Here is a 25,488-nt window from a genome sequence, read left to right as displayed (position 1 = left end):
GTTTCTGATTGGTCAAAGAACGGAACGCCTTGCCTGCATATATTAAATAGGGAAACACCTTTTTACTTTAAGATTCCGTGTTAAGAAAAAGAGAGAGTTTTTTTTTTTCATCTTTTCTGCACGTGGGCGCCTTTGTCTGTCTTATGTGTTCGTTTGTCTTCCCTTGTGTGTCTTAATTCTTATGAAAAATGCATATCTCTGTTCCTCTGCAGCTTTGTTGTTCATTGCTTTGTATGAGATTAAACTCTGTGATCTGTGACGTCAACACGTTGTGTTGTTTCGTTTTACCAGCACGCGGTCGCTGCACGTCGCTGCACGGAGAGCGTCACTCGCCAAGGACTCGGAAGATCCCGGGCAAGATTAAAGAGGAAAAGAGCCAAACGTTTTGTCCAAAGCTAGCATTAATGATCCTCATTTTTAATATTTGGGGGCTTCGTCCGGTTCTGGAATCTTGGCGGGTGGCGGTCTCTCCCCGATCGATCCGTTCGGCTCGTGCGGTAAGACGTTTTTTAATTACTCTTTTGTTGTGCGCAGCCACGCAGAGTCTCGCAGCTGCAGGAGAATACAGATTGTTTTTAAAAGAGTCTGTTGTTTACTAATTGGACGGAACGTGCACACTACAAGTGATCGTGGCTGGTCGAGACAGTAGGAGTTTACGTAGCCTCTGTCGGAATTGCTGGGTTTGTTAATTGTCTTCTTTAGCCCTGAGGATTCGTTCTTGTGCCTCTGAAATAATGAATTTTTAAGTGCATGAAATTTAGTGTGGGCTTGAATCGGCCCGGAGATTTGACTCAGCTCCAGCGGACTTATATTGGCCTATATCGGTTAAATCTAGAAAAGTATGTTAAATTAATTTTTCTCTGGTGAAACATTGAAAAGGAGTTGAATCGCTCTATAGGACTTATATTGGAATCAAGCTGAATCGCTTTATTGGACTTATATTGGGTTTCGCGTTGAATCGCTCTATTCATCGGTTAAATCTTGAAAAGTATGTTAAATTAATTTTTCTCTGGTCAAACATTGAAAAAGGGGTTGAATCGCTCTTGAAATAGGACTTATATTGGACTCGAGCTGAATCGCTCTGTTGGACTTATATTGGGTTTCGAGTTGTATCACTCAGAGGACTAACTTTGCAAGTTGGAAAATGGATGCGTTTTTGAAGCCGGCATTTTATTTTTAATTCCCCCGTTTGTCTCTTACGTTTGTTTGTAACTGTGTATGTGTGTCTCTGTATGTGTCTGTGCGTGTGTATCTGCGTGTGTGTGGCCGTGTGTGTGCGCGTGCGCGAGTTCGGGCTGGCTGTGTGTTTGAGCGGAGTGTTAAGCTGTTTGAAAAGCGCTGCTTGTGTGAATTTGAGTTGATTTTGCTGCGTTTTATTGTGAAGTTATTATGGACACTGAGTTGCGACACGTGCTATACGCTATTTTATGGTCGGGGTTCGTCTTAACGGGGAAAGTAGAACGATGGCGAAAACGTGGTTGTTTAGTTTAAAACATAAATAACTAAATAAAATAAATAGGAGTTCAGTACATAACACTGGTACCAGAAAACAAAATTATTGGTTGTGGTTTGATTTTTACATAACTTTGAGATGTCTCTCTTTTTAAACGTGCACGGGGAATTAAAAGGTTCCTGACGATTGGACTTTAAAATTAATTAAATTGACACATGAAAATATGTTAATAAAACATTGGACAATTCCTGAAGCTTCAGTAAATTTGATATAAATTTCAGTAAATTTGATAAAAATTACAGTTAAATTTGATAGAATAATGACCACAGACTGACACTTGGGGACTGATGAAATTTTGACTGACTATAAAACCTGGCCAGATGTGTGTGTTTTGTGTTTTCTGTAATGTGTTGTGTGTTTTTGTTTGTGTTATAATTCATGTTGGTTTGACAGAGTGTGTGATTGGAGATAAAATACCATTTGGTATTTTATGTCATATAAATACTGAATTTTTCTCAGTGCTGTTTGATGGTGCAAAATTTCTAGTTTTTACAAACATCCTCTGTGTTAAATTGAACTAACTTCTTAAAATTAAACAATAACAGCAGTAAGTGTGACCTGCAGTGTACAGTTTGGAAGGTGATTAAAGGATAGAATCTTGATAAAATACATTATCTGAACAAATTGAAATTACAATATGGGTTCTACGGTTAAATAAATGAATAAATAAATAACGAAAGAAAGAATAAGCCAAGAAAATTAGGTCACAGAGGATTCTAGAAATGCTGTCTTGGCAAATTAATAGTTAAATACATAAATATGCTGAATGGATAAATAGATAAATACATAACTGATTAGGTACAGCTATGAAATAAATTAAATAAAAATTTATATAGACTTGAGAACTGAATAGTGGATATAATGTTAATTATTCCTTCTAAGGCTGTGAAGGTAGTAGGAAAATGGAATAACATACAATGAGTAAAATAGGATTTTTTTCATGAGTTGAGGATAAGAAAAAAAAAAACGAAGATTTTTAGAGAAACAGGCTCTAACTGTAAGAGGTAATTGTTCAGATAACAACAAACTGCAATATACAACTGACTCTAGATATTTTCACAATCAGTCTTTTTCAAACAGACCAAAACTTTAAGATAGATAAAATATTGTTAAATCTACAGGACTTACGGATAATTAGACAGGATAAATTAGAAGTCACTCTCTTGTTAAATAGAAATTGGTTAAATATAGAAAAGTTTGCTAAAATTTACAAGATTTGTTGTTGAAGGATAACATTAAGTTTGAAATAACTTATTGGTTAATAAATAAAAAAGATTATATGGAACTATTGTAGAGAATCAATATTAAACTGTAATACGAGATGATTCAATATTGCCTATAGACAGACGAGAGGGCTTCGAATAAAATAAAATAAGAAAATTAAGTAAAATAAATACATAGAACAAAACAAGAAGAAGCGACAAGTATGTTTATTTAAGATATGAGAATAATGGAGCTCAGGGAGGAGTTTCAACCCCCATTCACAGAAGTTCAGCACGGGAGAACAAGCTACAGCTGGGCTGTAACTTCTGCCCCCACTAGATTCCACTAATTAACATGTGAAACCTTTTTGCATATCACTAATTTTAAGTACAAAGCAACCTCTGCTCACAGCAGCTCAGCAGAAAAGAACAAACAACTGTAAGGCAAATAATTTTCTCTCCCATCGTTTAAACTACCTCCTGGAAAATGTAAAATATAAGTTTGTAGCATCGAAACACTGAGTCGCCTGTCACACACAGACACTCTTGGTAATGATTTTCTATTTTCTTTTCATATTACTTTATATATTAAGTAGTGAGTAATTTAGGATTTTAATCTTTACATTTCTTTACATTAGTCTGATTTTTTATTTGGCTATTTGTGTCAGTTCTTTGTTTATTTTGTTAAATATAACGAATTACTTTTTTTTTTTTTTTTTTTGAGTTATCAGTTTCCTCTGGACCCGTTCACCAGGGGATAGGGAACTTTGGTCTTTAGTTTAATTTCTTTCATTTGTAGATTTGGTTATATTCTGACCAGTATTTTTCGAAATTTATCATTTTTAGATTTTCTTAACTAAGACTATATTTTTTTCTTTCAACGTCTCTCTGGCTGGTTTATGCATAACCTTCACTGAGTTTTTAATTGGTATACACGTTTTGTCAAACATTGCTGAAAATTTTTGAGAAGTTTCTACGACGAATTATTTGAAATTATGAGAGGTACATTGAATAATGAGCTTTAAAACTGGAATCTGAAATATTTTGGGAAAATAGCAATCTTGAAGGTTTAAAGCGTGCTACAATAAATTGTTCTGTTTGTTTTTGAAAGGTTTACTTTTTAGACAAGGGCAACATTGCATATCGGTGGGATTTTCTCAGCTTAAATAATAACCCTGTTTCATCAATATCGTTATTTCACATCATAGGAATTATGATGCATTAGCTGATAATGCATCATAAAAAGGGGGAGAATATGTTATGGGTTATCTTTTATAATACTTAAACAAATTTTTGAAGAACATGTCTGATCTGTGCTACACATAAAAGTGAAAGGAAAATATTCTCTGGGAATATATGTGCTTATTTTAAATAGGTTTGAGTTGTTCTCCATTAAAACATTTTCTGACAATGGGCTAACATATTTTGAGAAAATAGATAAATTTATAGTGAAAATGAAGCATATTTTGGTTAATTAACTTGGGAAAATAATTATAGAAATTAAAATATTATTGTGTCAGCCATTTTCAGAGCATTAATTTAATGGAGCATGAATGTTTTAAGAAATGTTTTGAAGAATCTGTCATTGATTAAAGTTATCATTAATCAGGAAACGTACACAGGTGGGATTATAATGATTTTTTCTAAACTTGATTTTTGTTTTGATTTACATTCATTTAAAACGATTTTGAATAAAACTTTAAATTCGACGACAAGTATAAGCCTAGGTACAATTGGTGTATTTTGAAAATGTCTGGATTTGTTACATTATAATTTCTCCAGGTCTAACTCTTTTGAATTTTGTTTAAGGAACGCATGTAAAATGATTTAGACAAATAACCAGTAAGATCTAGTTTGTTCTATAAAAGTAATTTAAACTGGACTGTTTAACTCACATTGTTATTCATTTTTTGGTGGTACATGTAAGCTTTACAACTACATTTTTAAGTTTTTGTGATTGTTTTGTTTTGTTTGTTTAATCCTATTTTTACAAGATTGGTTTAAGAAAAGATCTGCATTTGTTTGATATTCTGGCAAAACGTTACTTTGGAAACATGTCTTTTGAAGCAAATGATTACAGGGTTTTGGTGTTTTCCATCGGTTAGGAGCTATAGTATATTATAATAGAAACGTACATTGAAGGGATCACATCCACCACTTGATGAACAGAACTGGACAAAGTAGGAGATAAGGCTTCACGGGATGAGTTGCTCATGGTTTTTGCACACGGATTGCCCTGGAGTTTCGAGCTCCAGGTAGAACTCTGGACTCTGTCATACAAGCTGTGTCATGCGAGGCGGGGGTGGGGCTGCTTGGAGAAGCGGCTTCACACTTATTTCGAAGATAACAGCCACAGAGCCACGAGCGTTGGAGGATTCACTTGAACACAAAAGTGAATTGAAGATGTTTGTGTTGAATTACACAAATGAATGATGCCTTTGGATAAATCTGATCTCTGTTTTGTCATTATAGTTTTGCAGCTGGTTTCCTGGTGCCCTGCGGATGTGGTCTCCTTCAAAGTCTGCGTTCTTTGATAAAAAGGATTAAAATAATTTCCCTGGATGGAAAATAACAAAACAAATTCATTTTTAGGTGAAACCATCGTTTGATTATGCTGACTGTAATGAAGATGATATTAAAGAATGTGGTAATTGTGTTTCTGATGCTAATGAAATTCATGTTGAACACAAAATGTCTGTTTAATGACCTGTGACAGGTCGTTTCTTGAGGTTTCCAGTCGAAGAAGATCAGGCTACAAGAGGATCATCATCGACATTAATTTTTATTGCGTGTTTTTCGTTCGTTGGGAACTTTGAAAAGGACTTTCGTTTCGTTTTTTGCGCGCATTTTTTTTGAACATTTCCTGACGAAGACTTCATATTTTTTAAGAGACTGTCGATGGACATTTAAAAAAAAAAAAAAAAACAGAAAAAGACGAGCAACAGATTGTAATTTTGTGTCTTTCTCATTTGACAGGTTGGACTTGGGTGGTGAATGTTGTCTTTTAAGTTGCAGAGCATTTCTTACTAATTTTACTATGTATGTCCCTGTTTTATTTTTTCATTTTTCATTGTGCATTTTGGGTTTTGTTTATCCTGTGTTTTTGTTTTATGATTTTATATTTCTGTAAGGATAAGTCGTTTTTACCCTTGGGTTTTGTTTGAAAAGGGGGAACTGTATATAATTAGGCTACGTCAACCTTTTGTTTTCTATTTTTTGTTTTGTTTTATTTTTTAATACATAGTTTTGGTTCTGCATTAGAAGGCTTAATCAATTTTTATTGAGGTCTTTTTTGAAGACCTCAAAAGGGGGAACTGTAAAGAAAATAATTATTGTTTGGTGCTTAATATAGCTAATCCACGACATGTGTAAAGGTATAGCCAACACTTTAATTTGGAATAGTTTTCTGTTGAACATTTGGGAATTCAGCTGAAGAAGCAGGCCAAAGCAGGGCCTTTTTTCCTCCCCCGCTGACAGACACAAAGCTATAAAATTTACACTCTGATAGGAGTTACAGACTCTTTGGCGCCTCTCCCCGTACCTGGCGCGGCCCAGGACGAAGTCGTCCGCCCTTTGACTTAGATAAAAGCCAGACATCGGAGCTGAGATAGGGGGAGTCCCAGGATCTCTGGGTGTTGAGGGAGTTTCTGATTGGTCAAAGAACGGAACGCCTTGCCTGCATATATTAAATAGGGAAACACCTTTTTACTTTAAGATTCCGTGTTAAGAAAAAGAGAGAGTTTTTTTTTTCATCTTTTCTGCACGTGGGCGCCTTTGTCTGTCTTATGTGTTCGTTTGTCTTCCCTTGTGTGTCTTAATTCTTATGAAAAATGCATATCTCTGTTCCTCTGCAGCTTTGTTGTTCATTGCTTTGTATGAGATTAAACTCTGTGATCTGTGACGTCAACACGTTGTGTTGTTTCGTTTTACCAGCACGCGGTCGCTGCACGTCGCTGCACGGAGAGCGTCACTCGCCAAGGACTCGGAAGATCCCGGGCAAGATTAAAGAGGAAAAGAGCCAAACGTTTTGTCCAAAGCTAGCATTAATGATCCTCATTTTTAATACAAGGAAACTAGTGGGCATCTTTAGTTACTGTTTACCCCTGTGAAAGCAGGACATGACACATTTTGCTGCCTCTTGAAGTTGCATAGACATTTTTCCCCCACAAATAAACAAAATGTGTTTTAAAAAGTCACCTATGTGCTCACTCCTAGGTTCAAACCCCAGGCTGCGCCTTTGTGTGTGGAGTCCGCATATTTGCCCAGTGATGCATTACTTTGGTTTTATCACGTAGTCCAAGAACATTTATGTTCGCTGGAAATGTCACTTACAGTTAGTAGCAGGAAAAGCTAATGGCTATGTCAAGAAGACGGACTGGGTTAAACACTGACCGACAGGGACAAGTGTATCACTGTGCTTGTGGGAACAGAGGTCAATGCTGCTGACCATTTACTGAAGTAAGTTGTTTGATAATTGCTATGTTGTTTTTTCGTAAGAGCACTGTTCATTGATTTGGGGCCACTTGTAGCAAATGTTAGCTCCGCCCATTAGCCACTACCCAATCATTTAGTTGTCAGAAAAATGAAGGTCGGTAGAGCGCCTGCAGAACTTTCCTCCAATGCTTTTTGTTTTCCTGAAGCTAACTTGCAGTGATTAAGCAAACCTTCCCTCAATTTTCCTGCAAAGCCCACCTCTCTCCCTCCGTTTTCCCAGTCAGCCGCAGCCATCGGCATTGGCAAAAACACGCAGTTCCCGGCTAAAAACATCAATTTATACTTTTATAATGAAAGCCTGTAGTAAATATAATTACTTTCAGGCAACAGTTTTTTCTCCTTCTTCTTTCCTTGGTTTTGTTTTTAGTTATAGTCTTCAAAATAACTGGAATGGCACTAACCCAGTTTGCCTTTGGGTGGAGAGGCCCATCACAGATTCTGCCGCCGCCGACTGAATAACAGGCTAGAGCTGTTATTTCCCTCATTAATAATGTCAGCCTGTTTTATCTTGAGAGAGGGTAAAACACCCTGAAGGGCTACTTCCAGAAACTGACACGTAATTCTGTCACAGTTCACACACGCACACACACACTCCCACACACAACAGATATTCTAAAATACCACAATAACAACAGAGGCAGGCTATGAAATCCCCTTTGAGAGTTTGATTGCTTCACCACATAAGTTTTCCTAGAGCTTTTAGAGAGAAGACAGCAAACAAGGAGCTATAAGGTTTCAGGAGCTGTATGTGATTACATCAGGGAGGCACAGGCAAAACAGAGGGAGGGTTTATTTTAAACCGGGTTCTCCTGCTTGAAAGTTTTGCCAGAGCAATTGTTTCGTTCCAGTGCTGAAAGCCTGCTTCGCTGTGGCTCGGCGTGAAAAGTGAGGGGAAGTGATGTGTGAGAACCGCAGCAGGGAAGGAGAAGGCAGCTGGGAATTTTGCCTGGAGCGCGGCAGGCTGGAGATCTGTGGCTAGAAGTAAAAGAAGCAGAAGGAAGAGATGAGGAGAGAGCAAGGGGGACGGAAGTTTGAAGCTGGGCCGGTGTGAAGGATGAGGTTGGAGGAGGTGGGTGATGAGTACAAGTGGACTTAAAAAAGGAGGAGACAGGAAGATGACAGAAGAGGAGAGCTTTGCCTTATAGGGGAAACAGAGCGTTTCACAAGTTTCTACACAACAGTTTGCATATATGGGAACTCAACACACTCTCAATCTCATGTTAAAACGATGCTTCAGACTGGATGTGTATCTGCTGCTGTTAAAAAGACTTCAGAGGAGAACCTTCCAGCTGTGGCTTCAGCGTCACTCTGCCTAGGATCTGCGTCTCGGCACCTTTGCTGCACCCTCTGTCTCGGTCTGCTAACCTGTGATTTGATGTGTGCATGCTCACACCCACAATGTTGCAACACTAGACAGTCACAAAAGCAGCTCCTCCTCATAAGCAGCAGGTCCCTGGAAGCAGCCGAGCTGTCAGTGACTTGCTGCAAACGCATGCCTGCTCTCGGCCCCGAGCTCTCCGCTCTGTTTTTTTTTTTTTCTTCTAAAGTTCCTGCCAAGGAAGGAGGAGGATGGAAAGTGTGGCTGGAGAGAAGAGACAGAAAGCAGAAAGAGAAAGCTGAGGAACTGAGAGGCTAGGACGATCTGACAGCTCCGATCTGGCTCGGCGGACTGGAGGATCCCTACAAGTGATCCCTTGCTTTTGGTTCAATCCGGACCTTTTGGCGTTCTCTTAAACTGTTTCATTTCCTCTCTCTTCTTTTGCCTCCACCATGCGAAGAGACCGCTTCCTGCTGGCTGCAACCCTTGGAGCCCTTTTCTCTGCAGATTTTTACTTCATCCTTCTGCCAAAGCTGCAGAGCAGGAGACATAGAGCGGCAAACAGTTGCTCCTGTAGTCCCGACACCAACCTCAGCCTCCCCAGGTTGGAGACTCTCGCCACACCACACCTCTCCAACTGGACTCACGCGCCTCTGTCAAGTGCTGCGACTACACCTGAACTGGATGATGGAGGCTCCAAGCTGCAGAGGCTGTTCTCCCACCCTCTCTACAACATCCAGACTCCGGAGTTGCAGCCAGAGGAGAAGCTGCTGCAGGCGAAGCAGCTGATGGAGTACTACGGGAGGAAGGTGTCGCACTGGGAAAGGTCAGGTTCTAAAGCAACTTCACGCAGGGCATTAATGGAAATCCAACTTTATTTTCGTCAGTGCATTTTGTGTTTATGCCGATGGAAGGCCAGAAGTCTTCAGCTCTGAGAGCATGCGTTGTGGCATGCTGCGGCTTGAGAGGCAAAGTCAGAGTCAGAGCGGTCAGACCTCTCCGGGGCGCTTTGGGGCACACAAACAGAAGTGCTCTCTTTTTCCAAGACGCATACTCACTTTGGAAGTGCAGACGTCCAAACACGTCACTCTGACGGCATGTGTCTTCTGGTCAACAAGAAATCTAACGTTGCTGAAGCTTTTGCTAAATAATTTTCTGGAAGATTAAGCCGTCTTTCAAAGTTTGTTTGTTCCAAATCTGCCAGTAAGATTCAGATTTTGGATTTTGTGATGAAAATTACGCTTTGGAGAACCAGCGCCAACCTCGATCCTTTGCACATTTTGTCATGTTTGTCACATTTTGATGCTTATAGTAATTAGTGTAAAACTGTAAAGTGAAAGGATCATTTGCCATTCTAACAGATGAACCACATCAGGCGGTATGTTTAGGGTCAGTGTCCTCCCCTGTGCCAACTTCTGATGCTGCTGCCTTAGCAGATGATGTCAGAAGAGATTACATTCTTAGAGAAGATGTCCAACATCTTGCTGAATGACGCACGTTTTCCCAAAAACTACAGCCTGCTCTGTCCCGTCTCAAACCACCTGTTGCCCAGATGAACAGCTCATTTCTTCTCCTCAACCACTTCCAGCTCTTCTGCGATGATGGAAATATGTCTTGATGTATTTCTGTATCACTCTCATTCAACACCATGCCACACAGTGGCCCACCAGCTCTCTGTACTCAGCTTCTTGTTCATATCTGATCCACCTGATGGCCGCAAAGTCATGTGAGAGACGACAGGATTCTGTTCTGTGCTAGAAGTCTGAAGTGTACAAAGTGAAAAGGAATGGTGTGAGTACAGTGCCCTGTGGTGCTCCAGTGCTGCTGGTCAGACACACACACCTTCAGTCTTACAAAACGTTTGTGAGGTGGTCACAAAACAGGCAGTTTTTAGACCAATAACTGATCTAGAACTCTGTGTCTTTCAGAGCTTCTTGTGAAGCACTTTGTGATTTTTTTTTATCTGTGGAAGGTGCTATAAAGATAAAAATTACTTACTTACTTCATGATGTGGGATGTCAAGGAAACAGGTTGGACTGAATGATTCCTTTTCTTTGGTACAATGCAGAATTACTTCCACAATCCTGGGACCTTCTTCAGGGACGTGATCTCAGTGACCCACCGCATTCTCTATACTCTGCCTGGGTGGTTGTTAGTGCTTAAAATGCATCTAATTTGCTTACCATGAATCTCATATTTCCTATTGTGAAAAAATATGACTATAACGTTGAGTCAAGTTTTTTGCCATTTTCTTTTAGCTTTTTCACAATGGCTTCTGTCACTTCGTACCGATGGGCCATTTCTCCACAGGGACTTCTTCCTGCCAGAGACGTTTTAGCATGGAAGTTATCTACCGGCTCATTTACTGAGTTACAGGATGAAGAGGAGCTGACAGAGTAAACTTGGTTAAAGGTTTCAGCTGAGCTGTCCTTAGGAAAGGGTTTTGTTCTAATATCTCTTTGGCTCAATGGACCAGTAAAACTTTCCCAGTTGACAGAAAAGTGGTCAAATTGGGCAACACAGCATTTCAGGTACTGTAGTAACAACTATTTGTCTCCAAAGAGATCGGTAAAGACACAAAGCAAATACAACTCAAACAGAACCAAATTAAAAAAGAAAAATTGGATTGAGAACAACGACGATGGAAAGATTAATTTCAGTTAAAGGTGCTAAATGCCCCTGGGCAAGTTGGGACCTGGAAGATCAAGTTTCCATGAACGTCACCTCACAGACTGACGTTCATGGAAGAAACTTGATCCATGATTTGGATCATGACAAAAGCATGATTCAAATCTTTTTCTCCATTTAAAAGAAATGTGAAAATTATTATGATGAAGCGATTTGGTGTTGAATAAGCTGATGTTTAGTTGTTTATTTTTTGTGCCTTCTGAGCTGCAGAGCTCATTTTGCTCATGGGGGGAGGGAGGAGAATATGAAGTTTATATTTCTTTCTGCTCCTTTTCATTCGTGATTTCTTTTCATACCTTCATTCATACTTATGACTGAGTAAAAAAAATGAAATGAAAAGAATGAAAGACAAAGTCTTTCCAGCAGCACAGCATTCCAACGCAACAGGCTGCAGTTCTTCCAACGTTCCCCTGCATTCAGCTCCGTCCAGCATGATGCTGTCGCCACCAGGTATCAGGCTGCACATGGTAGGGTTTGTTTTTTTGATTTTTGTTTTGCAGCTTTAGTTTTCTGTCACCGGCAGCATTTTATACGTGGGGCAAAAACTTCAAATTGGATCTGGTTTACCCAGAGCGCTGTCCTCCAGATAAAAAAAAGAAAGTTATTCTAGTTTTTATTGTTCCAGTATGTTTCACCTGCATCTCAACTCTGCTTCAAGCGCACATTTTGTCCACACTCTTCCCAGCTGTGTTATTTACCCTTCAGGTTGCTAGGTGACCGGGTGGCTAGCCTGACCTGCAAACAAACATGAACTTTAGCCCTTTGCTCCGTTATCTCGGTTTGTTTGTAGCCTGTGATGGAGTTTGTTTGAATGTCCAGCTGGCTGGTCGGTTTGGACCGGGTTCTGTCCCTCTGACTCCTGCTTTCAGATCAGATTACTACTGCCTCATGCTGTAGCTAAAAAAAAAATGGCACAAAATTGTGGAAATTATGTCCCATTCCCACAAAATCTGCCATTTTATGGAAATGGCAGATTTGTTTGAATGGACTAAAATTAAAAAGATAAGATAAGATTTTTTCATATACGGTAACTTGACCTGACAATGTCTTTTATTACTGTCCACATGATCAACTATTTGCTTCCAGTGCTGTTCTGCTATTGTAGATTGTGACTGTGGCTCTGTGGGTAGCGTAGTTGTTTTGTGATGGGAAGGTTTTAGGTTCGATTCCAGCTTCCTCCTGCCACATGTCGGTGTGCCCCTGGGCACTTAGCCCCAAACTGCCTACCCATCTGTGTATCAGTGTATAAATTTGTGAGTGCGAATGGGTGAATGTGACTCTAGTGTAAAGCGCTTTGAGTGGTCAGAATAATTGGAAAAGTGCTATATAAGTTCAGTCCATTTACTTATCCTGCAGGTTCTTGTTAACTCCTTTCCATTGTCTGACTCTCTGCAGACGAAAGAAGCTCTTCGAAGAGGCAGCTACTTTGACCAACATCTCGTTGATGGAGCAAAAGATGACTTATGATCCGGACGCCAGCTGGCTGAGGTTCCACCTGGGAATCAACCGCTACGCCCTGTACGCCCGGGACGACCCCGCCGTCCTCCAGCTTCTCACCGACATGCAGAACATGACCATCGTTGGCGCAGGTGAGGGGGAAATAAAAATGGCACTTTCACTGGCAGAGACGCAAGATTTCACTTGTTTAACAAAAGAGGAGAGAGGACGAGGAAGCAAAGGGATCAGTTGACCTTCATCTAACCTGGCTCAGGAATACGACGAGAGCGGCGTTGTTAAATCAAATCGAAGTCTAGCTTAGATCTGACTGAATTTTGCAGAGTGTTTTGCTAGGCTTAAAAAAAAAAAAAAAAAAAAAAAACTAACAGGTGAATGGGACTAAAAATAGCTTGTAAAGTGGGATGATAAAGAGAGCTAGAGAGGATATAAAGTGGGAGGTGGAGGCTGAGTGGGTTAGAAAGGGCCCAGAAAAAGAGACAGGCAGACGAGTGGGTCGCTAAAAAGACAGGAAGTAGAGATGAGGTCAGGATGAACGGACGAGTGGGAGGGAGCCATCTATCACTGGTTCTGAGTTTGAGTTTAACTTTATTGGACGTAGTGTAATAAAAGAATAAATAAAGTTACATACAGAGAAAATAAATATAAAACAAAAGCAAGCAAAAGAAGAACAGTAGTAAAGTATATTTACACGTTTAATGGAGAGAGTAGGAGTATGAATTAGTTTTTACACCTCCCCCCTCTCTTCATCCAATACTTTACTGTTCACTCAGTTACAACATTCCTTCTTAGTATTTTCTATATCCATATTTATATTCATGCAAATACATTCATATTTGCGTGCCATTATGAGCAAGCATCAAACATTTTTTACATGTTAAAATTCTACGTCAACATAGCATAATGCATTAATTGATGACAACTCTTTGCACTACGACCTAATCAAAATCGTCAACATAATTCATGTTCCAGAATAAAAGCAAAACAGTTTGATTTTTTTTTTTTGCTCGTGTATATGAGTTTTGTTTTACATCAAACAGAAAATTTTGGGTTTTAATCTTTTTTTTTTTCTTCCAGATTACACCCAGGATGAGAAAGCTCTAAAAGGAGCGTGTGACTGCACTCAAGGTTTGTTCAACTCGTCACTGGTGTTGACCCAGAGTATGTCGGGTGGGCTGAGTGATGTAGCTAAAACATCAAATCTGAACTTTTCATACAGAATGCAATTTCTGATTTTAATCTATTCCCCCCCCCCTTCCTGTCTTCTGTTAAAAAGATATGAACATTTTTATATTTGTTGCTTTTATTCAGTTGACCTGAATATAAAGTCCAAATGAATACAAACTCTAAAATGCGTTAGCTCAACTCGCCCTGGGTGGGCTGACATCATTCTGAAATATGGAAACCCGTATTTCCAGATTTATTTTTTTTAGAGATGAGGTCAGGATGAAAAATAAATCTGGATTTATTTTTTTTGATGAAAAAATAAATCCAGATTTTCCAAAAGTTAAATCATAAATAAAGAAATTGTATTAATTGGATCAAGTGGACTTATCGCCCAGCCTCGTCCTGCGCTCTTTATTCCTGCATGTTAAATTTTTCAGCGCTACAGTTCATCCACATTGTCCTCATTGTTTCCCGTTTGTCTCTTGTCGTTTCGTTGCTGCTTGGCACCATCTCACACTAACACACAGACACACGAGTGTCTTTGTATTCGTCCGCGTGGCTTTTCTTTTGACAGAAAAGGGTTCAGATTGGTCGTTTTGCATCGGATGCTCAGCGCAGGGCAAAAACACCAAAACGCTGGTTTGTTTCAGAAGCAGAGATTAGCCTCCATCCAGGGTTTCATCTGCTATTTTCCCTCTAAGATAAAAAAAATTGTTAGAGCTTCAGTATGTAACTTTTACAAAAAATGTTTGTTCTAACTGCCACCATGTAGAATAGACAGTGTAATATGAGGCAGATAATCTGTGAAAATATGGATCTCCTGCACTTCCTCCCTGAGCTGCTATTGCCATCTGATCAGAGCCAGGAGGTGGGGCTTAGCGCTGTCGATCAACCTTGTAAAAACGTTGCTCAATGTGCTAATGGTGGAGAAACAACTCACTGTTACAGGAAAAACCTTTATCCACCGTCATCGGTGGCCATGCTATCTAGCGTTAGCATTGGCAGCAGGCTATGTTATGGGGAACCAGGTGTAGTGTGGCGGAGAGCAAAGGAGAGAGGGTGAACATGAGAGTGACTGACAGCGCTAAGACCCGCCTCTTGGCTCTGATTGGTTGTTTTTGACTGAGTGGGATGTCACTTACTACTGGGATCACTGGGAGAAGACAGAAAAGCTGGATTTTTTTTCACAGGTTATCTCTTATATTATAATGTCACACATAATAATTTTAACAAATATATAAAAAACATATATTTTTTTAAAAGTTACACACTGCAGCCTTAAGGCAAAGATAGATAGTGAGCTTGAGGTACTATTCTATTCCATTCATCTGGAAATATGAGAATGACATGTAAAATAAAAAAAATCTATTCTCAGTGTTTTTGTCCCATTTGTGCCACACCAGCAGCCCTGCACAATAATGTGGGTGACCACACAAACCCGACTCCCTGCCAGAGAGAAATAAACACCAGAACAATCTGCAGATTCTGTTTAAATTTAGGCTGCAGTACAGGCTCTTGTTATTTCAGGCGCAAATAGCGACACAGTCCATCAGCTGCAGCTGCTCTTAGAAAATGGCGAGCTTCTGATTCCGCTCCAGAACGGTTTTGAAAGTAAACTCTGAATGATTGTTAACTAATAATACCCTGGAGCTCGGTGGAGCGCGGCGTGTGGTTAGTCGGGCCGTGCTGCCGGCGCTGTAATATACGGGCTCAACGGAGCGGCTGGATGACCAAACACCAACTCACTTTATCACAGAGTGCGAAGAACGACGGTGATTTACAGACGATGAGTTCAGGTTCACCAAGCCAAAAGCTTAAATACAGTCCCTATAAAACGTATTCACCCCGTTGGATGTTTTACCCTTTAATGACTTTTAGAAATCAATCATAATCAAAAGAATTTTGATTGTTCGACAAAAATCACCTTCAGTGTCAAAATGAAAACTGAGTCTCTTCTGATGGTGAAAAAGCTGAATTCTCTTCCTCGTTACCATGGAGTCTTTTCCTACATGTCTTTCCAACAGTTAGTATCTGTGTCTGCATTACAAATGTTCACAAAACTTTGTCTCTATTCTACTGATATAGAAAAAACACAATTTCACAATTGCACTGTTTCCATTAAATAAGAAATGAAGTTGAAATCATGCATGAATAAGCTTGTTTATGCAGTAATTTGTTAAAATCATGCATGAGATATATTCAGAATTCAGCCATGGCTGCTGAACCTTGTAACTCCTTCAGCATTGTCATGGTAACCTGGCAGTTCTTCCTGGCCTCTCAGGTTGTGATGTCAGCTGATCTAGGAATAGATCAGCCTGTCGCATTACTCATGTTGCATTTTCCTTCCACTTTTTGATGAATGATTTAATGGAACTCCAGGGGATGTTTAGGACCTTTAGAATTTTTTTGTGTCCATCCCCTGACTTCTACCTTTCAATAAACCTTTCTCTGATTGGTTGGGCGTGTTCTTTAGTTTTCATGCCAGAAATACTGATGAACTTTCCAGACACAGCTGTCTTTATGCTACAATCACTGGAGACAAACTCACTGCACTCAGCTGAACTCCAGTCCACTCAGTGTGAGACCACTTGTACCAGTTGGCTGGACCTCCGTTTTTAAAGGCTCTGTATTAACTAGACGACTTGCCTGAAGGTGTTTTTTTTTTTTTCAAAATAAACTACAGTTTGAGGGTAAATATGTTTTTTCTAGTTCATATTAAAATCTCAAAACTTAAACAAATTGAAATTTTTCTGTCAATGTTTTTACTGTCCCAGTTCATGTTGACACATACAATGATGTGAATTTTTTTTCTGCTCATTAAGCAAATCACATTTAAGCATTTAAAAGACAAAGAGTGAGCCAAAGCAGAGGGCAATTCCTTTTTATATAAGGTCTGGTTGGCTTGGATAGCTCTTTTCCTTATAAGAAACCACCATCTGAAAGCTGCTGTTTGTACCTTTGTCTGATATGAACTTTAATTAAATTATCTGAAACATGACAAAAAAACAAAAACCAAACAAACAGAAGGAGTCTTTTAGGGAGTAAATCACCTTCTGCCCGTCTGTCTTGCAGTGGTGAAACCGAGCGGCCATCACCTGAAGCTGGCTCTGAAGATGAGCAACTTTGGCAAAGCGATGTTTAAACCGATGAGGTGAGGCGATGAGTGACGTGGTTCTTTCTCCATGACGCCCTGCAAGAGAAAACAGACTCAGAGGCGTTCAGGGTTTGTTTGGTCTGCGAGGAATCTAATAAATCACAGCAAACACTGTGACGCCATGTTCTGTCTTAATTTATATCTGGTTAAATTATCCAGTAGGCTGGGGAAATTACAGTATTTGTCTTGTTGATTACACACTGCAGACTAATGTGAGTGACATCTTTATTGGTGTGTGTGTGGGCGTGGGTGTGTGTGTGTGTGGGTGTGTTGCAGGCAGCAGAGAGATGAGGAAACTCCAGGGGACTTCTTCTACTTTGTGGACTTCCAGAGACACAACGCAGAGATCGCAGCCTTCCACCTGGACAGGTGAAGCCACAGTGTGCGGTCTCCGTCCTCTGGCATTTTACACAGTGTGTATAACAAGTACTCAACCCCTTGTGTAGTTTACCCTTTATATTGTTTTTGCAAATCATGCTACTTTTTGACACCAAAAAAAAAAAACAACAAACGAAAAGAAAACCCTTCAACTGATTTCCACAAAATATCAACTAAAATCTAAATTTGTAACCTGGGTGTGAACTTTAAAGAGTTGACAGTCTTTAGAGTGATTGACCTAATTCAACCGAGGTCCTGCCAGTTGCTGTGGTGTGAGTAATCTCACATTAGCTGTGTTTCTGTAATTGCCCAAATTCATCTGGTTCATCAGTATTCCTGCTACCATGACAACACGAAGACTAAAGAATGTTAGAACCAATCAGAGAAAAGGTTACTGAAAAGTAGTAGTCAGGAGATGGAGATATAAAAAAAGATCATCTCTGAGGCCATGTGTTAAGGGGACGAGTTCATCTCACATTGGAAAAATATTCGCCCCCACATCTACAGTCAAATTTCAAAGTGGGAAATATATGTATGATTTATACCAACTTAGATGTGTATCTAAAAAGAACTGAAGGATTTTTTTTCTTCTGTCTTGTGTCATTTTGTGGAATTTAAGTTTTATAAATTGCAGACGATGTTTAAGAAAACACAAAGGAGTAACAGTGAGCCTGCTGGGGCCCATCTGGCCGACTGTTTGAGTTTGAGGGTTTTTTAAGGTGATGATGCTTCTCCTGTAGCGATGCCGCCCTGGGTGGTGAGCTGCAGTGGCCATATAAATAAATAAATAATATTTCTTCTTAGAGTTGCCAGTATTTCATCTGCTCCATGTGGAGGTGGTAGAAGTGTTTGTGCTCCGTTAAGAGGTAAAAAGACAAAACATTATCAGGTGTTCTGAAGCCGCATGACCAGCAGGTGTCGATTGAACAGCTCACAGCTTTAAACTGGTGGAGCTGGTTTTCCAGTTTCACTAAAATAACCCAGTTTTTATGGGTCCTGTGTGAAGTCCTGTAAACAGAAACCAGGAGGAGTCGTCAGAAAGCTGATATCTGTGTTTAAGCCAAAGCTCAGCTGATCCCACAGCAGACATGGCTCCTCCCACCAACCGCTTATGTGGCTTTCAGAAAAGATTGCAACGTTTCTCCACAGCCCAGGATTTCCCAACTTGCTGATCAGTATAAACCACAGAGTTTGTTTGCAGACTTGACACACACGCACACACACATCTTTAAATGGTTGCACTGTGAGCTGAGGTGAGATGATTCACTCACCAAAAATACAGTCATCTGTGTGAGACGGTGTGATTAAGGAGCCATAATTGGTGACAGACAGAGCAGGAGGAGCGGCTCAAACAATAACTAGAAATGTTGCTGATATGTCAGAGTTCAGACATATTGAAGTCTAGAGGAGGATGATCTGCACCTTCTGCTTCGTTTCTCCCGTGGATGAGGCGCAGTGCGCCGCGCCACTGTGCCTTGTTGTGTCTGACTCGGCTGTCATCGTTATTGCTGGCAATGAGGGGTTGAGGAACGCTGGCAATTTTAGAAGCAGCAATTCAACCTCACATTCTGGATTGCTTGATTACTGTTTGTGAAACTTGACTGAAATACGGGCCCTGCAGGGATTCCAGGCTCTTGTGTGTGTGTGTGTGTGTGGGGGGGGGGGGGGGGGGGGGGCGGCTGCAGTTGTGATGAGAATCAGTGAGATGAAAAGATAAGACAGAACTGAGGTGAATCTGCTGATACATGCATGGAAAAATAGAGTTTGTTACGTTACAAAATGTTACGGAGGACAGTGTGAAGTTAATTTAAATGAATGCCTGCTTTTTAACATCTTTTTACAAATAAGAAACCTAAAAAGTGTGGCAGGCATTTGTATTTTGCTCCCCTGTGTCAGAACCTTTAAACCCAGATTTTGCAGCAGTCTGTATCATCTTGACTGTTTACGATTTGAACCAGTTTTCTTTTACTTTCAGGTTTATAAGGATGTATTTTTTAAAATAGTTTAACTTCAGCTATATGGGATAGAGAGCATTCACAAACATTAAACCTAAAGTTTTTCCACATGTTTTCAATCGATTTTAGGTCTGGACTTTGACTATGCCAGATCATTTTATTAGTTTTGCTAATTATTACTTGAGCAAAACTGATAAGATAATCTGTAACAAATCGTGGATTGTGGTCATTTTAGTCAGAATAGGGCAGACTAAACATAAACGTATGGAATCATTTTCAGGTTTTTATTTGAAAACTGCGTTAAAAAAAAATCATTTTCCTTCCACTTCACTTTGAGTTAGTTTAGCATAAAATCTCACTAATTTAATTTATCAGTCTGTGGTTCCAAGATGACAAAATTAGAAATACACTGCCTGGCCAAAAAAAAAGTCGCCACCTGGATTTAACTAAGCAAATAGGTACAAGCCTCCTATTGGATAAGTGCTGCATAGGCGATTATCTTTCAGCTGGCAACAAGTTATTTAACCCCAACTGATGCAATGAGTAACTCCTCATTTCTTAAACAACCATGGCAAAAGACACATCCTGTGGTCGTGGAAAAGACGTTAGTCTGTTTAAGAAGAGTCAAATCATTGGCATGCATCAAGCAGAGAAAACATCTAAGGAGATTGCAGAAACTACTAGAATTGGGTTAAGAACTGTCCAACGCATCATTAAAAACTGGAAGGATGGTGGGGAACCACCGTCTTCCAGGAAGAAATGTGGTCGGAAAAAAATCCTGAATGATCGTGATCGGCGATTACTTAAACGTTTGGTCAAATCAAATCGAAGAAAAACAACAGCAGAACTCAGGAGTATGTTTAATTGTGAACGCAAAAGCATTTCCACACGCACAATGCGAAGGGAACTCAAGGGGTTGGGATTGAACAGCTGTGTAGCCATAAGAAAACCTCTAATCAGTAAGGCTAACCAGAAAAAAAGGCTTCAGTTTGCTAGGGAGCATAAAGATTGGACTCTGGAGGAATGGAAGAGGGTCATGTGGTCTGATGAGTCCAGATTTACCCTGTTCCAGAGTGATGGGCGCATCAGGGTAAGAAGAGAGGCAGGTGAAGTGATGCACCCATCATGCCTAGTGCCTACTGTACAAGCCTGTGGGGGCAGTGCTATGATCTGGGGTTGCTGCAGTTGGTCAGGTCTAGGTTCAGCAACATTGTGTGCCCAAAGAATGAGGTCAGCTGACTACCTGAATATACTGAATGACCAGGTTATTCCATCAATGGATTTTGTCTTCCCAAATGGAACGGGCATATTCCAAGATGACAATGCCAGGATTCATCGGGCTCACATTGTGAAAGAGTGGTTCAGGGAGCATGAGACATCTTTTTCACACATGGATTGGCCACCACAGAGTCCAGACCTTAACCCCATTGAGAATCTTTGGGATGTGCTGGAGAAGGCTTTGCGCAGTGGTCAGACTCTCCCATCATCAATACAAGATCTTGGTGAAAGATTAATGCAACACTGGATGGAAATAAATCTTGTGACACTGCAGAAGCTTATTGAAACAATGCCACAGCGAATGCGGGCTGTAATCAAAGCTAAAGGCGGTCCAACAAAATATTAGAGAGTGTGACCATTTTTTGGTGGCGACGTTTTTTTTGGCCAGGCAGTGTATTTCAATGGGTGTGAATACTTTAGCAAGAGACTTTATCTTATTTAGCTTTTCTTTTGAATCTCCTGGTTTCTTCAGGATCCTGGACTTCCGGAGGGTTCCGCCGGTGGCCGGCAGGCGAGTCAACGTAAGCGGAGAAGTCCTCCATGTTGCCCACAACGAAGACCTGCGGGCCGTGTTCTTCACCTCACCAGGTCAGCCGGGGTCAGGGTTTGCTGACTAGATCTGGGTGTTGCAGATCTATATTAACGGATCTATTAAGCTTATTAGCTTCTTTTAACACTCAGATGTTTCACCACGTAGAGTGTGGTTGTGATGTAACATAACAGACATGGAGGATTCCAAATTTTTAGGAATAGCAATAAAAGCAAATTTGCTTAATGGAAACACGCTACTTTTGAAGTAACGTTTTTGATATAAAGTTTTTGCGCTGGGATGAGGAGGTCGTTCAGCCGCATCGACATTAGTGTATTTGGCAAAACTGCAACTGAAACACATTTTTCACATCCAACGAGTCACATGATCAACAGCAGGATGTTACTACTGGAGGAAATGAAGAAGAAGACAACAGGAAGGACGACGCTGCGGCGTTTGTTTTTTTAATGACTCATCATATGAATAAACTTATTTGTGTGTGATTTTGACTGAACACAGAGCGAGTCCTGGGTGAAAACATGTCAGCTTCAGTGTTTAGATCAAAGCATTTACAAGTCTTAGAATGGCCTAGTTAAAGTACAGACCTATGTTGAAACATGATAAGACTTGAAATTTGACATTTAAAAATGCTCTTTATCCAATTTGACTGAGCATGAAACAAATGCTTACAATACTTTTTTCTTGTTATTTTAAAAAATATATATTTTTAAAAATTATTTTTAAAAAACAACATCCTTCTAATTTATATTTGGGAACTGGTTTGCATTTGTCTGGTACATTAAGAAAATCAGTGGGTGTGAATATTTTTAAGACACTGTACTAGAAGGTGGTAAAATACTTCTCATATATGAAACTCTTTTCTTTAAATGCAGCTTTTGACTGAAGTCTGGGTTTTTCATGAATGAAACCATAAAGCAATAAAACTATTATAAACAATAACTCTATATAACACAGTAAACATTTTGCCTCAGCAGGATTCATGTTGCTGATCTCTGGTGATTTTTCACTCTGGTTTTGCTTCTCCGACAGCAAACAACACGTGTTTCTTCGCCAAGTGCCTGTATGTGTGTAAGACGGAGTACGCTGTGTGCGGGGGCCCCGACCTGCTGGAGGGCTCCCTGTCCGCCTACCTGCCGGGCCTCACCGTGGCTCCTCGCCTCTCCATCCCGAATCCATGGAAACGCTCCTACACCTTCTCCGGACGAGAGGAGTAAGAATCCAGCTGCAGCTGCTCCCAGTTCTGTAAAGCACTGGAGGTCATAACGTTCATGTTTAGAAACAGAACATCTAGCAGCATATTAAATGTTCTATGTTAATATTAATAACATGTTTTCTAAGAAGGATTTTCTAGGGAATAAAACTCAGAAATGTTTTATGCACAGATTCTTCTCATGTCTGCATTTCTTTGCAGGTGGGAGGTAAATCCTTTCTACTGTGACTCCGTTAAACAGGCGTATCCTTATAACTCTGGCAACAGGTTGCTCAACATTATAGACATGTCCATCTTTGACTTCCTGATAGGTGAGTCATCAATGCATCAACTGTCTCTGTCTTTGTCTAGTTTTGAATCAAATTTGTCCCGGTTTTTTGTTGTTTCTTTTTAAATCAGGTAACATGGACAGACACCATTATGAGATTTTTACCAAGTTTGGAGATGAAGGTTTACTTCTGCACTTGGACAACGCCAGAGGGTGAGGATCGGGTTCAGAACCGGGCCCAGACCGTTTTGGTCCTAACTTTGGTTTGAGGGTCCAATTCCTCAAATATAAAATATAGGAACATTTTCTTACTTTCTGAGTTCATGCCAGACTCAGTGTGTTACTGTCAGCACACTGTCAGCATAGTGTGTGTGTTTTACACACACACTATTTTACACAGTGTGTGTGTAAAATAGTTGTCAAATTTTAAGGCGTAAAATTCCAAAATTAAATTTCCTTTAAGTCACATTTAATATTTACAGCAATTTTATAACAACTGTCTTCTATCAGTAAGTTTTCTATCATATGACATAATACTGCCCCTTTAATAATTATTTCCTGAAGAAAAATGAAGTAAATCATAATTTGAGATTCATGAATATTTTATTCTAATTGCACAAACACAAACAGGAGCATTTCTACTGCGTTTTGCTTAGCAGGGGAGTCCAGTTAGTTAATATTCACAAGAAAAGAATATATAGACTGGTCAATATGACGGATAAATAGTTATATTAATATCTGTATACAGGAGTCTCGCTCAGGGCACTACTCACACAAGAACTGCTTTGTCAGATCTTTTAAATGCTAAATAAACTTGTTTTTATGTTTATAATATGTAGAAACTCTCAGATTAAAATATAGAAGGGGCTGCTGTGGTGGTGCAGGGGTTAAGCACCACCCACACAAGGAGGCTTTAGTCCTCGATGCAGCCGTCGCAAGTTCGAATCCTGGCTTGGTGACCTTTGCCGCATGTCTTCCATCTCTCATTACCCTCTTTCCTGTCCTAGCACCTTCAAATAAAGGCCTAGAGCCAAAATACCCTTATATACATATTATATACATATAAGGGTATTTATATAACCTCTTATATTAATATAAGAGGTTGTTATTAATAAATGTAAACACAAATCAGAAGTTTTGAGATAAATACTCTTAATGAGAAGTCAAGCACTAATTGGGCTCCCCCTGGTGGCCCTAAGCAGCAACTAAGATTGCTTCTGCCTCAGGCCGGCTCTGAGCGTTGCTTTGTGGTTCCACTGTATGACGCCACATGTTGTTCCCAGGTTTGGGAAGCATTCCCATGATGAGATGTCCATCCTGGCTCCACTGTCTCAGTGCTGCATGTGAGTTCTGCAGATCAGACGAGCAAAACGTTCCTGTCGACTTTGACTAACCCAAACCTCGTGGATTTTTTTCCTGGTTCTTTTAGCATAAAGCGTTCCACGCTGCTGAGACTCCAGCTCTTGGCCCGACCACGCTTCAGACTCAGCGATGTGATGAGAGAGTCTCTGGACGGGGATTCTTTAAGGCCGGTGCTGACCGAGCCCCACCTGTTGGCGCTGGACCGCAGGCTGCAGAAGGTCCTGCGGGCGGTGCAGCGCTGCGTCCGGCGGCTCGGCCAGGACCAGGTCATCACTAAGGACTTCACAAGACCCACAGCGACTCCTCAGAGTGCAACGCAGAGGGGGAACAACAGGTAGCCAAGGACTGAGCTGCTTTTGGTCAACAGAAGCTGCCTGGGAGACTTTAGTGATGACCTGCAGTCACCATGGAAACCGAGGAGGATCAGACTGGAGCTGAAGGAACAAGATGCCAGGACATCCTTAATGAGAACTTGGACAAAGAAGGAAACTCTACAGGGCCGAGCAAAGTTCGAAACTTTTCATCATTTAAATTAAGCTAAACTAAAACTGCCGTCATAAACACACACACACACACGCCCACACACACCATCATAAGCAACAGAGATAAAGAATCCTCATCATACTGGTGCCTCTGGAAAAGATGAGTGAAAAGTCTTAAAATGCAGTAGACCTGTTTTTTCTTGCAGTAGCAGAGTTTACATCGACACAGTTTGAAAATTCTACCTTTAATATTAATCCATTTATTCTTGTGGAAAAAAAGAGATCCTATTTTGACAAATTAGGAATTTTTAACTGAATCCTCAAACCAAATCTTTAAAAAAGACCAAAAAAAAACAAAATCTGTTTTTGATTGCCTAATAGCATAATAGGATTTAAGCAATTATGCTATTAGGTTAACGATTTGTTTTTCTTAGTTGCTCAAAAAACTTTTAATTAGTAATTCATGACTTCCTGTTTTCCATGGAGCTATTTGTCTACAATAACTGGTCTAAACTTGGACACACAGTTTGGGAGTCCATTAAAAAATCTTAAACAACCAGAAACTTACTTTGTGTCTGAACAAGAACACGCGTTCATCATGAGGCTGTGCACAGCGAGTTAACACTTCCTGAAAGGTCACAGAGAACCTGAGGTCACCAAGCCTCCATAAGAACAATAAGACGCCATCTCCATGCCAACCAGATGTCATTAATTCAACTCTTTCTCCACTTATTAAGTGCACTGAAATTAAAGGTTTGAATTTTCATTATTTTTTTAGTGTGAGTTTATTCTACTGTAATACAATCTGAATGTATGTTGAGGTTTTTCCCACACCTCAGCCAGCGGTTCTGGTTCTGGGGGAGAGAGAAGTCATGCACTGGACACGTTGTTGGTCAAGTTTGGGGCCGTGGAATCGACAGATGTTTTTAAATTCTAAAATAAAATTATTTTTAAATAAAGACGCGCGTTTCTGAGACGCTTTCTTCCCTTAAAATGACAGAAGTGTGAGTTAGG

At 40.1% G+C, this 25,488-nt stretch overlaps 1 protein-coding gene across 2 annotated transcripts; it reads left to right on the top strand.

The window, feature by feature from the left end:
- Positions 1–449: 449 nt before the first annotated feature.
- Positions 450–25,433, top strand: fam20a (FAM20A golgi associated secretory pathway pseudokinase). 2 transcript variants are annotated; one of them, XM_032574126.1, is made up of 11 exons: positions 450–497; positions 12,611–12,804; positions 13,748–13,798; positions 16,910–16,988; positions 17,268–17,360; positions 21,075–21,190; positions 22,182–22,362; positions 22,564–22,673; positions 22,762–22,843; positions 23,914–23,973; positions 24,060–25,433. In XM_032574126.1, exons 2-11 carry the CDS (start codon positions 12,660–12,662, stop codon positions 24,328–24,330), a joined length of 1,188 nt encoding a protein of 395 aa, XP_032430017.1. In that variant the 5' UTR covers positions 450–497; positions 12,611–12,659; the 3' UTR covers positions 24,331–25,433. The 2 variants fall into 2 exon arrangements, with proteins under 2 accessions (XP_032430017.1, XP_032430015.1); XM_032574124.1 differs by lacking the exon at positions 450–497 and adding an exon at positions 7,998–9,353.
- The last annotated feature ends 55 nt before the right edge of the window (positions 25,434–25,488 follow it).

This window comes from Xiphophorus hellerii, chromosome 10 (assembly GCF_003331165.1).
Source record: "Xiphophorus hellerii strain 12219 chromosome 10, Xiphophorus_hellerii-4.1, whole genome shotgun sequence".
Lineage (NCBI taxonomy): Eukaryota > Metazoa > Chordata > Actinopteri > Cyprinodontiformes > Poeciliidae > Xiphophorus > Xiphophorus hellerii.
Note: the sequence above shows the minus strand (reverse complement) of the source record. Positions and strands in the feature narration are given on the sequence as shown.